Source organism: Chamaea fasciata, unplaced genomic scaffold (genome assembly GCF_029207755.1).
Source record: "Chamaea fasciata isolate MVZ Bird 193981 ecotype frontalis unplaced genomic scaffold, bChaFas1.0.hap1 SCAF_4, whole genome shotgun sequence".
Taxonomy (NCBI): domain Eukaryota; kingdom Metazoa; phylum Chordata; class Aves; order Passeriformes; family Sylviidae; genus Chamaea; species Chamaea fasciata.
In genome coordinates this window covers 59,692,902-59,707,911 of record NW_027094089.1, presented here as the reverse complement: position 1 = coordinate 59,707,911, position 15,010 = coordinate 59,692,902, and the positions used below count along the sequence as shown (strand labels likewise).

At 41.2% G+C, this 15,010-nt stretch overlaps 1 protein-coding gene across 2 annotated transcripts in view; it reads left to right on the top strand.

Annotated features, from left to right (window-relative positions):
- The first annotated feature begins 9,194 nt into the window (after positions 1–9,194).
- The window catches only part of DAPK1 (death associated protein kinase 1), an 82,819-nt gene continuing 77,003 nt past the window's right edge, over positions 9,195–15,010 (top strand). Inside the window, exons 1-2 of one of the 2 annotated variants that reach the window (XM_066181716.1) lie at positions 9,195–9,388; positions 9,817–9,963. In XM_066181716.1, coding sequence (XP_066037813.1) covers positions 9,902–9,963 — 62 coding nt within the window. In that variant the 5' untranslated portion in view covers positions 9,195–9,388; positions 9,817–9,901. Of the gene's footprint in view, positions 9,389–9,698; positions 9,741–9,816; positions 9,964–15,010 lie in introns of those variants that run through there. The other variant, XM_066181717.1, reaches the window with a different exon arrangement.

The following is a 15,010-nucleotide window of genomic DNA, read 5'->3' as shown; positions in this document are numbered from 1 at the left end:
CTCCATCACAGAACAACAGACCAAGAAGAGCTTGCAGAACACACTCCAAAGTCAGAACACTGGAACACAATGTAATCTAATTTTAACAGACTTGTACGAGGAAAAAAAAAAATCCTGCCTTCCATGTAATTATCCTGAAACAATGTACAATTTCCACTCTTAAGCTCAGTATCTAGCCCTGCATTTGAACTCTATGGATATTTCTCCAAGGCTGGATTCACAGATGACTTTTCTTTAGCACTAAATCCCCGCAAGTCAAGTGGTAAAGTTAAACAGTTAATTCATGTTAAATACTGGCCTTGTTTAAATTATCCTGGTTCCATTACTTTAGAGGACCAAACCAATTTATCATACTGATTAACAGCAGCTGAAGAACTAGCCCTGGATAACTTCCTGACATTTAATATTACAGAATAGTTTTCACTTCATTTGGAATAGAGGTTAGTGTTCTCTGGTGTTTCTTCATGTTCCCACTACTCACAAAAGGCAATGCAGCTGCAGATTTTCCAAGGCCGTGGCAGAGACATGAGCTTCCTCCTCCCTCCTCCTCTGGTCCCAATCCTTTTCCATTACCACTGCTTTTGCTCCAGAGTCAGAGGTCCTAATTGTGCAGCTGAGTCACCAACCCACCCATCTCTCTTACATGGATTCAAGGCAGTCTCTCCCCTTGAGCAATATTCACCAGGTTTTAAATAGTAATTTCTAGTATTTAATCTGAATTTCCACATATGTCTTTGTTATTCTGTCATGCATCTTCTCTAGATTTTTTTTCTCATTGGCCAGATTGTAAAATATCTTTGTTTGTTTAAATATTGGTATGTCATGTTTAAATAAATAAATAAATAAAAGGAAGAGAGAAAGAAAAAGATGCTTTGAAAATGCTTTGCATAGGATTATGCATTAGGTCTTTGCAACAGCCTGATAGCTGAAGGTCATGTCTGCATGACAGAACTCTTTCTCCTTGCTTGTCAGTTAAATTAGTTGCTAAATATGGTTTCAGGTACAAGACCCATCATTGTTAATCCATGTCTTTGTTAATTCAAGAATAAGATGTTCTGAAAGCTTACTTCCCATTTAGTAATTCTTTGTGGATAAAATGGTATCTATTTGAGCAATATGCATATAAATAATGTACAATTTTTGTAATGTGAATAGGAATGAATCATGATGCTACTTTTCTTATGAGAATACTAGAATGACATTCTGTATTTTTATCGTGGACCCATGCTGCTCCCTATATCTTGAAGTAAGGGTGAGATTCTGGATTTGAAAAGCAGTCCCTTTATTTAAGCACATAAGTTTGACTTTCACCCTTCATTCTACAGGATGCTGCACACTCAGGGGCTCTCCCAGCACAGTGATTACAAACTCTCCAGCCTGTACTTACATAAGCAGTGTTTTACTCCACTAGATTAAGAGTTCATGTTGTTATGTCTAGCATCTAGATCTGTTTTGGTGAATCTCAGATTCAGATTCCTGCAAGAAGTTTCCATGCTAATGGGGGGCTGTGACAATCACTAATAAATAATACAATATATATTTGCTTTTGCAATACAGCTGTATCCCCACTTGTCACACCTGTTCTGTGTGTACCTGAGAAGCCTCTAGGGTATATGGAGAAGAAAAATTCTGTAGAGACTTGGGACTGGCACAGCTGAGTATGTAGGCTGCTGCTTTTCCTTTGAAAATTGCACAGAAAGGAAATAATTAGTAAAATATACAACAGTAACCCATCCATCATAGTACCTGAACTCATTAAATCACTTTTTCAGCTTTATTTGTGATACAATAATAAATCAATTTAAATAATAAAATACTAAATTAATTGAAGGCATGCTGGAAAGGGTTAATTCAGCTGAGAAAAAATGGGTTTGACCCTTCTTTTAAAACACTGAACCACACAACATGAGAAGTGCTCACTATTGGCCCTCAATATGAGACATACAACCTGTCTTAATTTGGAAATTCTTATTTTGTCCGAGAGTCCTTCCCCCACCATTTTTACTCCTAGCTACACTAGCAAAGAGGTGCTATGAGGTGATCTCTAAAAGGTCAGTCTCTCTGATCCTCAGCAGGCTTTTGTAACCATCCACAGCAAGGTCAGACATATTTGGGTTGTGTTACCTTGAATTAACAATGCAACTAGGTAAAATAAAGTGGAGGGGGAGGGTCTGGGGAAAAAAAATTCAGCAGACAATGGCTGAGCATCAAAACCAGTACCAATTATACCAGCAAAGTTAAATATCAACCTCAGAAACCAGAATTTCATCAGGACAAATTTTTCTATACCACAGGAAAATTCAACTGACTTGATTAGAGTATTTGAACAATATACAGCATCTCTTAATCAGCTCTCCAAGATTCTGTGTAATTTACATAACAGAAGCCTCTTGTGGTCCTTTCCCTTTGACCTGATGAGTCTGCCAGTTTGCAGAAGTTTAGCTGTGCTTCTGCCTAGCTCTGTGCCTGGCATACACACACACAAAGAAGCAGTTGGCACAATCAGAGTGTGTTGTGGACAGTACCTGGGCAAAGGAATCACACGCAAGGGAAACTGAGCAGAAACTTCCAATTTCTCTCTTCAGAAATTAAGCACAATTGTTTCATTGTCTGTTGTACGTGTAAGGAAGAGAGGCAGATGGAATGTATGGGCATGAAACATGCCAAAAATGATTACTTTATCCCCCTAACATCTAGATGACAATTCTACACAATTTCTGTTTGTTGTATATTCATGTTTAGGGTTGTTTTGTTTTCAGAAATGCCCAAATACACAGAGCAAATGCTGCAAAACAGTCAAACAGACAGCTTTTTTTTTTTTTCATATGCCAATGATTTCATACATAGGCATTTCACAGATAGCTGGAGAGTGCTACTCCTTTAACACTCCACCTATAGCTTGTCAGGGTGCCAGGCAGCTGATGTGTTTATCCCAGTTCATGATTTTCAAACTGCTGTCCTTGATTCCCCAGTATTTTGACCTGCATCATGTACTAATCCCACAAAAGCAGTCTCCCACTTTTCTACCTTTAAATATCACCTGCTATATCTGTTCTGGTTTAGCACTAGTCTTGCATTATGAGCTTTTCTCCAACAAAAATTGTGACAGGCACATGCAAGCACCAGTGTGAAGACTGAGTTTTGGATGAGTGTACAGATTTGATATTCCTGTGGTAAATGTGCTTTCAAAACCAAAGAGACAGTAATGCTTGCTGTGGTAACAAGGTATTTATTGTGGACTCCACAGTGGTATATCTGTTATCCCAGACATGCTAAGACAGAAAAAATCTGGAGCAGCAGCAGTTAAAAGCATTAATGACTTTAAATCCAAATTTTCACAGTGCATCTTTGAAAGAAACACTTTTGTGTAGGTGTCTTGTCTCATGGTATCTGACAGTCTTAGAGTAACTGGAATAAGGAGTTCAGTGTTAGGATAACATCTTTTTTCAGTCATCATCACTTATTTCAAGTCTGATACTGTGCATGTCACACAGATCCTACAGATATTCTTCATGTACAGTTTAGCCATGTTTAGCTAAAACAGAAAAAATATTTTCAGCAGCTAAATATACATCCATGGTTTGGGGATTAAACCCTATATCTAGCCTGCACTTCCCATGCCTTATCTATAAAGTGATTACAATAAACACTACTCAGCATTTATTTATAAGGATAAGGTTATGACCACCACATTATCGTACTGTGCCAAAGGAATTTGAACCCACAGGTGGCTTTGGCAGGCAATGAGCCAAGGCCACGTGTCAGCAAGCACATTTACCTTCTAACACCTGTGGGAAGTTTGGTGGGTTAGAGCACCTAAATAAACAACTGCAGGCGCTATCCCACCAAACTCTTCTGCCCTTCACATGGGTTTCTCTAAAGCTGGTTCTTGTCTATGGTGAGTCCATGGAGGACCTGTTCAGTATCTACAAGTAAAATTACTTCGTACCTAGCTGTTACAGAGGTGTAGGAAAGGATAATGAAAGGAACCAAAGTTTGCAAAGTATTTGAGGAGCACTGAATGAAAGTCATTACATAAATTTAAGTTGCCTAATGAAGTGGTTTTTTTCTTTTGTATATATGGATACTTTGATTTCTTTGTTTCTAAACAGACCAGAATAGTAGAGCCTCCCTTAAAAAAGAAAAGAGAATAAACACAGGACAGGAAATGCTACCTCATCATGTCATCCATTATCCCATGAAACTTACTGATCTGAGTAAATGTTTTTGTTGTACCATATATTACAGATAGGTCTGATGAACTTTTACGTTTCAAAGCTAAGTGGCAGGAAATCTAGTGCCTACTGCATAAAAGCTGATGTAAAGCTCATTGTTTTATCACAGAAAATGCTATAAAATTTATTATTAGACATGCATATCACAATACTGAGATGCCAATCAAGTTCAAGGTTTATAGTGCAATATACAGAACAAATAAGTCCCTCATTGTCCCTGTAAAATTCTTGAGGTAGTGTGGGAATTACCAAGGATTTCCAGCAAGTGCTTTCTTGACTTCTTCTTTCAAATGTAAGTTTAGAATATCCTTTGGCCTGACTAAAGAAAATTTATCAAAAATGAAGTTACATATTTGATTTGTTTTGTTTTTGTAGGAAATCAAACTCTTTGAATTTAGAATTAAAAATAAAAAAACCATAGGATTTAGTCATGCTACTTTAGGACATATATATTTTTGTCCCTTTATGTTATCTATCCTATATGCAACAAAAAGATATACTATTAAAAGTGATATTTAACTAAACATAAGAAAATACATATCTGCCTTACTGAAATTATACATTAACACAATATTTTTCAAAAGGTTTTGACTTGGAGTAAACATTCTTTTCAGAAAGAAACAGTTCTTCCAAAAAATTAAAATCAACCATTTGCAGATTATTTTCTATTAAATAAGCATACAATAACACAGAGACCAAACTTACATGTGAAAATTATTATAAGTCAAAGGAATGTAATTGCTATTTAGCCCTGATTTTGGTTAGTGATTATTCTTAGGTCATTTGTCAAAGGCTTTCATGATCATAGTTCAGCTTCAGGGAAAATGATCCATCCACTGCAGATTTGAGTCTTCCTGTTTCCATCGACAACTTGCGTTTTTCAGTAGAGAAGAGCATGTGTTGGTGTATGTACATGCTATGGGTCCCTGATGAATAATCACAGGAGCTGACAGGTGCTAGGTTAACTGTAAGTCTCTTGGGAGATGAAAAAAACCTTTATTTTTCCTTTAACCTTTTTTTTTTTTCTGCTGAGGAAATGACATAAATACCTAGCGAATAAAAGAGGCATTAATCATTCTGAGATCCTTCCAGAACAGTGATGCTGATAATTTGCTATGAACTTTATTTCTATATGTCTTCCAAAAACAGCAAGTAAATGAATTTTTTGAAATTTTAAACAACATAGTGTTTTGTTTACTGATTGAAAGGCTAAGGAATTGTCTTCCCGCCTAGAAAAATTTACTCTGCACCACTTAGTTGAGTCTAGTTACTGCACTAAAAGTACTGCCTTGTGAGGTGTAGTGGTTTGAAAAGCAAAACAGATGAGAGGCTCCAAGTCAGAGATACAATTTAATACGAAGAAAGGAAAGAAAGTAAAATAAAATAGATGCAATAATACTAAAGACCACTGACAGAATCAGAATACAACCTGAGCGGAGTGATGGAAGCAGTCCAGATGAGGTGGTTTTCTTGAAGCAGTGATTCTGTAGAAAGGTCTGGTAGCTCGGGCCCTCTGGGAATCCAGTGGGTAAGCGCCCCCCTGGTGTTCAGAGTCTCAGTTTATATCCAGGCTGGAATGCTTGATTCCTCCCTCTGGGCAGAGCATCTCACAATGGGATGGTGAGTCATGTGATAAGGCCTGATGGGCCCATTAACAGGAGATAGTCCAGGAGGGGGTTATCTGTGAGCTGTGTAGCAAAGGTGCTGATGGGCCCATTAACAGAAGATAAGCCAGAGTGGAGGAGGCAGGGAGCACTGCCTCACCTGGTTTCAACAGTTCATGAAGATGGTGATAGAATATACTTCAACCCAGGACATGAGGCTAGAGGTCCTACCTTGTCAGCAGCTTCAGGCCTTTGTGAATCAGTGTTTCACTCTACCTTGTTAGTGATGCAAGACCGAATCACACTGGCACACCTGGAGCAACTTTTCTAGGAGAAGTGCTTTGTGTTTACTAAAGCTCAGTGACTCTGTGACACCAACTGTCACTTTCCAATTATGCTATCATCCCTGATGTTTGTGATGGAAAAGGAAGCTCAATTTTCGGGGGCAGTAACTAGACCACATTGTGAGAAATTAAAATAGGGATGGAAAACCTAGGAATCAGCAAAGGATATCACACATAACCCAGGAAATTACTTCTGTAGTCATGCTGAAAACAAATGCTGATGTCTTAAAAAGAAAACTATACACAGAAGAAGCAATACCCAGCCTAAGTAATTTATGTTCTTTACCATAATTAGGGTCTTACGTTATTAAGAGACACGCACTACCTGGATGTCAGAAAATAATTCTGACAGTGATTTTGAAAAGATTTATCCTGAAACAATACACTTATTATGCCTCCTTGTCTGTTAACTTCATGTAGAAAAGGCTGTGTAAGTTCAGGAGCCAAGTGGCTGAGGAGTGCTATAAATCACTTGACTTGCAGAAACAATGCAGCTTTTTCACTTAACACTGCTTGGGGATACACATACTCTGCAAACTTGATTCTTTGTAATATTTACTGAGAAACAGAACACTTGCTTTTCAACACAATAAAATGTACATGAGACACTTTACATAGTAATCTGGCAGGCACAAATCACTCCTCTGAAAACACATTTGTTGTTACTAATCTTGCTCCTGAGCCTCTTTCACACTGAAACAATCACTATCACTCCTGATTTACAATGGTGTTAGTAAGGAGTTAATCTCACTTTATTATTTCTGTTATGTTACAACAACTGAAAAAGTCACGCTGGCTTGAAATCATGAAACCATGAAATCATGGAGATTCTGCCACCAAATTTATTAGGGCTGGATTTCATCCAATATGCTATTAAACCTGTAAGCATAAACCACAATCACAGTTGCTGAATTATATTTGACAGCAATTTAGAATTATTTATTCTATTTACTACATGTACAGTCCAATATAATTCTTATGAATGTCGATGAGATGAATCCCACAGTGAATTGGCAAGCCCTTTAAAAGTGGACCACATCAGACAAAACCAGGTGAGTACTTCTCTGAAGAAACAGGAACAGTGCTTCTGTTGTCAAATCTCTTCTTTTGTACCTGTGTATACCATGGCATGGATTTGCCATTGTGGCTGACTTCACTCAAGTGGACCATGACTCCTCCTGATGCATACAATGTGGTGACCTGTGCTGTTGCTGCTGCCACAAGAGTATTCAAACACAACCCTCCAGTCACTGAGGGACCTGGACAACAGAATTCAGGCATCCCAAACTTAGGTGGACAGGTGGCAGTTGCAAGATTTCCACCTTCTAATATGATTACTTAATAAAAGGGGAAAGATAAACATTTAAGCAGTTCATTTTTCTCTTTTTCCTTTGCATCTTGGTAATTATCTCAGTTATGGTGTATTGATTCCAATGTGCACCTGCTTTACTTGACCCCATAGCAAAATTCAATTTCCTTCAGCTGAAGCAGGGCTGGGACATAAAGAGCGATACTGAATTGCACACTTGAGCACTGCTTGCAATGCAAAATACATAAAAGGTACTAGAAATGTTACTCTTGTATGAGCTCGGGGGCCCCATAAAACATACCAAAGAAGTGAAAAATCTCTGAAGATCAAGCAAGGTTGGAGTGTTGAAAATTCCATGGGCTGGCTACACTGGTTGTCCTTATTTTCAGCAAAGGAACAATCTCCAAAACCAAAATGAACTTTTGAATCTGTACCCAGGGTTGGTTAAAAGCCTGGAGCTGTGTTGAAAATCTGACAGCCTAAACTGTGAGTCATGACTTCGAAAACCTATTAAAGACGTAGAAGATGGGCTGAATAAAAGGCTGAGCATCCATGCTCCTGCATCTACGGCTATAAATGAAAGAGGGGGTGCATAGTTCTTGATCTAAGCTCAGGGTGAGATGCCACCACGCTGCCCTCTTTGCAGGGGGTCTTGTGTAACTTCACATCCAGCAAGCCAACCAAATACCCTCCCTTCAATTTACTGATGACCTCAGTGGAGGTGAAAAACATTTTTGACACTTGCACAAGGTCATGCTGTAACTCTGTCAAAAAATATTAAAGATTCTGTTCTTGTTGACCTGTACCTGAAGGCTAGGCTCTTTCATGTGCTAAATCAAGTAGGTGTGAAATCATGAATGCATTGAACTTCCTGTTACCTTTGATGAGCAATTCTCTCTCCAAACACCAGAAGCTCAGATGGAACTTAAAAGTTGCTCAGTTTTGTGACATCATGTACCCTTCAGAGGCCAGACAAAATGGATGGGAGGAAAATAGAGCTACTAGGAAAAACACTTGTCTCCAGGATGTAATCAGTATTCAACTTGGCATGGGACCAATACACTACAGAAAACAAAGTGGTGGGAAATCTGAGCCAGAGAAGCAACAGAAGCACATAAGAGGGCAGGAAAACGTCAAATATAAGGCGCAACACTCTGTAGAGATTGTAGAGTGTACCTTGTATGTTAAAAAGGGGTCATTATTGTGGCCTGGTAAGAGAATACCTGCAAAACAGCACATAAGCATTTGCTTTCTTAGACGCCTGAGAGCGCTGCCAGTGGCAGAGGTTCCCTTCTCTGTGCGGGGTGGGAACACTCGGGTGTGCCCGGGGTGGGCACGTGTGCCCGGTTACAGCTGCCCTCCTGGGCTCGCCGCTGCTGGCGCGTCCCGGGGACTCCGGACGGGGCGGGGGCTGAGGTGGGGACCACTTTTTTGGTAAAGCTGGATGCCAGCAGAGGGTGGGCGGAGGGCAGCAACCGCCAGCCTCTCGGCTGCCCCGGTCCCAGCTCACCCTGCCCGGGGCGCGGGGCGGGCGGGGGCGCGGGAGGGCGCCGGCGGGCGCGCACACAATGGCCGTCCTGGGAGCCGCCCGCAGAGCGGCGCTGGGCGGGTCCCGCCGCCGCGGGCTCGCCGTGCCGTGCCGTGTCGTGCCGTGCCGCGCCGGGCAGTCCCGGGCGGGGCGGGGCGGGTGCACCTGGCCGAGGCGACCGGCGGCGGGGCAGAGGTGGGAGGCCGCGGCGAGGGGCAGAGGGCGGCGCGGTGGGCGGGCCGCTCCTCATTGGCCGCGCGGCCACACTGCGAGTGCCTGCGCGCCGGCCGGGAGCAGCCGCGGCGCTGTGGCCGGTTCCCAGGTCGCGGAGCGGCGGGAGCCGCGGCAGCCGCGGCAGCCGCAGCAGGGTGAGCTTACCCGGGGGTGGCGCCGCGGGAGGGGAGAGCCGGTGCCGTTAGCCCCGGCCCGGCGGCGCGGAGGGCATCCCCCGCCTCGCCCGGGGTCAGTTTGCGGAGATGTCCGGGGCGGGGGGGCTCCTGCCGCAGACCCGGCGGCACGTCCTGGTTGACAGGGCAACGGAGCCACTGAGGAATGCGGCCGACGGGCGGGCGGGCGGTCTGCTGGGCTCCGGCGGCCGCCACGGCAGCTGGGTGGCTGCCGGGGAAGGGGCGGGGGCGCGGGGCGCCGCTTTCTTCTCCTGGCGTTCAGGCAGGGGCAGGGGAGGTGCCCGTCGGCCCGCGGGTGCCGCTTCCTACGCGGGTGAGGAGGGTGGGGAGCGCCCCCGGCGCCGGGAGAGACCGCGGGCAGGGGCGTTCACCTCCGCTGTCCTCCGCAGGGCGCGCAGCCGAGCGCGGGGCGGCTCCGGAGCGCTGGTGATGAGGGCGCCGAGCAGGGGCTGAAGCCGGCGGCGGGCGGCCACCATGACGGTGTTCCGGCAGGAGAACCTGGAGGAGCACTACGAGACGGGCGAGGACCTTGGCAGGTGGGTGCGGGCAAGGGAGCCATGCCCGCTGAGCTCGGCGGGGCAAGGGGCGAGGGTAGGCTCGTACCCGTGTTGCCTTTCTACCAAATCTGCGGTGCCCGAAGAAGGAAAAGGGAATTGGATTTGAAGTTACCGCGTCTTTGCCTTTTTAATACGGGTCTGATGAGATTTTTGGACAGAGACAGTTTCTGAGTGGTACCTGCTGAGCTGGACGCCCTCCCGGGTGCTGTGCGGCGCGTAGGGGCGAACCTGCTGCCGGCGGCGCAGCTGTGGCTGTGCGAGGCTCGCTGCTGTTCGCCGGGCGGGGAACTGGAAACGGGCTGGGCTTGAAGGAGAGAAGTTTTCATTGTTCATAGTGTCAAGGGCTACGTTTGTATTGCGTGTTGGATTTTTCTTTAAGAATGTGATTTGAGAAGAGAGAGAAGCTCTGTATTCCATCGATACTCTTGTGTTGAAGATCACTGGGCATCGCTGTTGGAGCTGGAAGTCAGATCAAGGGATGTGAGCAGAGTGCTGCAGATGCAGAGCTGCTTACTTGAGCCTTGATCCTTGAATGCCATGTAGCTGTGAGCTCCTCCGAGCTCACACTATTAGTCATGCCTTGTTTTTTCAGTGTTTTCTATGTTTTAAGGCTGTTGAAACACTGAATTGTGTTACATGAGAGTCCTTTTCATGTTCTTTCCCCATTCTTTAAGGAGGAATCCATTGGCATTCTGGCAAACCAGTATGGCAGAATCCTTTTCTAGCGTTCATCTCGGTGATTTCAAAGCATAGGATCAGTGTTCAATTAACACAGGGCATCCAGTATACGTGGAGCAGATGCCCCCTTATCTGCCTCTACATACCTTTCCAGTGAAGGGTCCAGTCATAGCATATGTTGTGAACAGGTTACTTGAGTAGGAAGGAACTTGGAAATATTCCATGATTTCTTAAAAATAAATAAAAATAAGGATAAACAAAACAAAAAAAAACCCTAATAGCAGCAACAACCAAAAAAAAAAAAAACCCCAAACAAAAAACCCCCCCACCCGAACAACAGCTAACCTACCAAGAAGCCCACCACATTATTAAGAAAGTTAATTGCAATGTATTTCAAATAAACTTTGTCCCATTTATATACAAGTTTGTTGATGTGACTTTGATGATAAATATGTACTTTTATTTCCTCATAGTGTTCTATGTTGGCTTTTTCACACATCTAGAGTAATATTCTGTGAAAGACTGTGAAGTTGTATTAACTTGCTGGATAACTTGAAAGGAAGACGTGTTATGCTAAAACATGAGTTTGGATTTGGTGGTCTAAACAATTATTTTGGCACCTAAAATTGTTCTGTTTGATTTCTAGTTTTTTGACAAGGATGCACAGTGTTCCAAAATTCAGGTTTAGGTTTCTGAACTCTTAAAAATAAAACCATTGTTGTGCTTACGGGTACTGATAAATGATTTGCTTTATGGAAGAAAATAAATGCACACATATATCGTGGGGGTTTTAAGGTTCTTCAGGGAGAAGATAATGTCAACATTCAAATTTAGAAGGTGTTAAGTTTTATGTAATTTCTTCTGTATGTTTTTTAAAGAGGAAGTATCGGTGCAATGTTTGGTCGCTAATACATATTTATGAAATAGAACAATTGCCCTTAGGCCAATTACATAAGAAGTGTTTAAATACGTGGAGGGTTTTTTTCAAATAAGTGTTCTTTGGAAGTCACAAGCTCCAGAACACAGCAGTGGAGAACAAGAATTTTGCTTTTATTGTATTGGAAGTGCAGACGCTGAAAATCTTAGGTAGTAAAAGTGCAACCTAAACCACCAGAAAAAATGGAGGGTTTCAAATTGGCTGAGTGTTAGTTAATAGTGTTCAGTTTAAAAATGGTATATTCATTTGATCATTTACCAACAGGGTATTACAGAACTGGGTGTTTTATCCATCTTAATACTATAGAAGCTTGGCATGCAGTCTAACCCTATAATATTTTATGAATTCTTTTTAAAGAATGTTAAAATCTGCTCTAGTTTTCACTTGAAAAAGAGTAAATCGATCTAAGAACCTCATCAATTTTATCTGCATATGTTTTACCGTTCCAATGGATGGTAAAACACTGTGAAATGTTTGACAGAGCTTTTACTTGAAAAATGGTATTCAGTTATTTAAAAGGGCCAAAGCTTTCTCTTCACTACCATTTTAAGTAACCAGGATTATTCCAGTGTATATGTTGGCATAAGAATGAGCAAACCTCAGGATAATTGTTGTATGGTTAATTCTAGTGGTGTTTTTAACTTCTTTTTGAACTTAAGTTTCTAGGGTTTCACGAAACACTTTTTTGTAAATCTGTCACTTTCCATGCCTCATTTACCCCTTCGGAGGTTTCTGACTGCTAGGTTTGCATATAAATGTAGTGACCCTGAGGCTCAAAATTCAAAAAACAATGAATATTAAAAACACCTTTGACTTCAAAATTTCTTGTATTCACTTAGGAAGTCAAATCGTGAATTAATGCTTCAACTAAGCAATGATGAGAGGTTCCATTTTACAAAATCAACTGATTTTCCCCCTTCTTTTGGAAGAATGCTTTTATTTCCTCTTACTTAGCTGCAGGCATGAAGCAAAAAAGGTGAATAAATTTAACAGGTGAGTTTTTATTGACAAAGTTGTGGTTGAATGAAAAGATCCTTAAGTTCCTAGGCCAACCTGCCCTTTGAGAGAGTGCAGTGAATTTTAATTTTAATAATCTCGATTTTAATAATCTACACTATTTTCCCTTGTAAATTATTTAAGTCTTTGCTGCATTATAATACTTCTGACAGTAACTAGAATAAAAAATCATTTGAATAAGAAAGTTGTGTTGAAGAAAGCAAATGGGCTGTGTAAATTAAATTTTTGATAGAAAGTAATAAAGGAGGTTTAAGTATTGCTTAGCATAAAACCTAGGGTTGTTGGAAATTAGGAGAAGGGATGATGGTGTGCCTGGGCTGAAAAAAAAACCTCAAATGTTCTCTAGTTTTCTGGTATTCTACCATGCTTTTGCAGAAAATATAATAAACAATCATAGTCTTGTTACCAAAATGTTTGAGTTTTCTTCTAGTCTTTAGTTCATTTTCATTTCTGCCTGGGGATAATAAGGAAAAATAAATTTGTGATTGTGAATACTGGTAGAATCACCCTTATTTATTTTTCTTGCCCATATGTGATTTCTTCTGACAAGTTCATGGCTGTTCAGGTTGGTTTATCTTAAGCTTTTGTACCAGTACAGTTGTGGGAGACTTATGGATCTAGTGCTATCTTTGGAGCATATAGGAAAATTACTCTTGATTAATGTATGGTGCATTGCATACAGTTTTGTTGTTGTTGTTGTTTTCCATCTTATAAATATGAAATTACATGTGTTACTTGTTCACATGCAGGCTACCTACAGACGTTTTGAGTAGTCATCTAAGCATGAAGTTTCAAGGGGTGGTAAACATTATCATGGAAGAGCAACAAATTTGCTAAAAGCAATTTTGTCATTTTAATTCTGCCTGCACTTGCAGGTGGCATGACTGTGCATTTTAAATACCCTGCTGCAGTGCTTTTACATCAGTCTGCCCAAAAGTCAGGAATTCAAGTTTAGCAGTATTAAAAAGCTCACTATGATGAGCAAGCAAGTAAAGACCTTCAAAGCACACTGAACTTTTCAAGGTATGCTTTTTCCTGCTATGACTGGCCTTGCTTGGGAATTCACACAGTATTGTGAGAAATGTGGTGTTGTTTAAATAATTTTAGGGAGAGCTATCCAAAACTGTGTTATAAATACGTACTGTGTTTGTCTGTGTGAGTTCCTGATCATACAGACAGCTCCTTCTTCCTTCACCCCCAACACCCACATCTAGTATTTTTGGTTGTTTTATTTTCCTTCAGGCTTTCGTGTGCTATCTAAAAGAGATGCAGAGTGTTAAGGTACAGTTTTGGAATTGAAGAATGGTATTTGCATTGCACTGTGATTCACAGGGCTTTTAGATTCTTGTTGATTCAGAAAGTAGGAAGAGGTATCTAACAGTTTTGAATGTCAGGCTTGTTTGGGCCTTTTGGACTCAACAGGGAAACCCTTGTAACTTGTCAAAGGAAAGCTACACTTAATCTTGCCAGTTTTGGAGACTGCTCTGACTCTGTTTGGTAGCTTACTAAGCAGAGATGCTAAGAGTGAAAAAGCAGCAACCTAACCCTACTCAATGTACCTAATTGCTTTATCAGTTGGGAGAGAAAAATGCCTAGGATAACATGCTGACTATGTTGATAAGAGAGAACAGAGAGCTGTGCAAATATGTATTTACATTCTGTAAAATGTTCCTCTGCCTTTCAGAGTTATGTGAAAAAGGATTTTTCTCCCCCTGGAAAATTATTTCCATTGTAAACAGGGAGTATGTCTGTTGAATATACAAAAATACATATAGATATAGATATGTGCATGAATGTCTGTGCTTTTGATTATTCAGATACTGGGGTTTGGTAGCACTTCTTTTTACAACTGTGAAGTCTGCCTGTCATCTATCCAAACACCATAACTGTAACTACATTGCACATCTGTATTGGGAGGAAAGTAAAGCACTGAAAGAAACCCAAACAAACCAACTAGAGTCTGCCCTTTATGGCACTTTTCAGGCTTGACAGCCTAACTTAATCTTGCCAACTAGCCCATGTATTAAAATTGCATCAGTATTTTCAGGCTCTGTTTTGAGATTTATAGAATGTGAAACACATTTCAGGTGATACTTCCTTTCAAAACTGTCACATTTAAAACCCATGACAGCAATCTTTAATAATCTTACAGTGTAACATTTTTTCCTATGAATTATTAGAAAGTTATAGGAGGGAGGGGAAGGAGCAATGTGAAAGATGGTTTCATAAGGCTAAAACTCTTGCATGTGAGCTACAAAATTTTTAACTGTGGTACATTGAAATTTCCAGTTTCTGTTTCCTTGCATTTTCTTGCTATAAGCTCATCTCCATTTCTCCATTTTAAGGCATGTGTTAACCTTCTTCCTCAAGCAGCAGTAAAGTGGTTAAACTGAA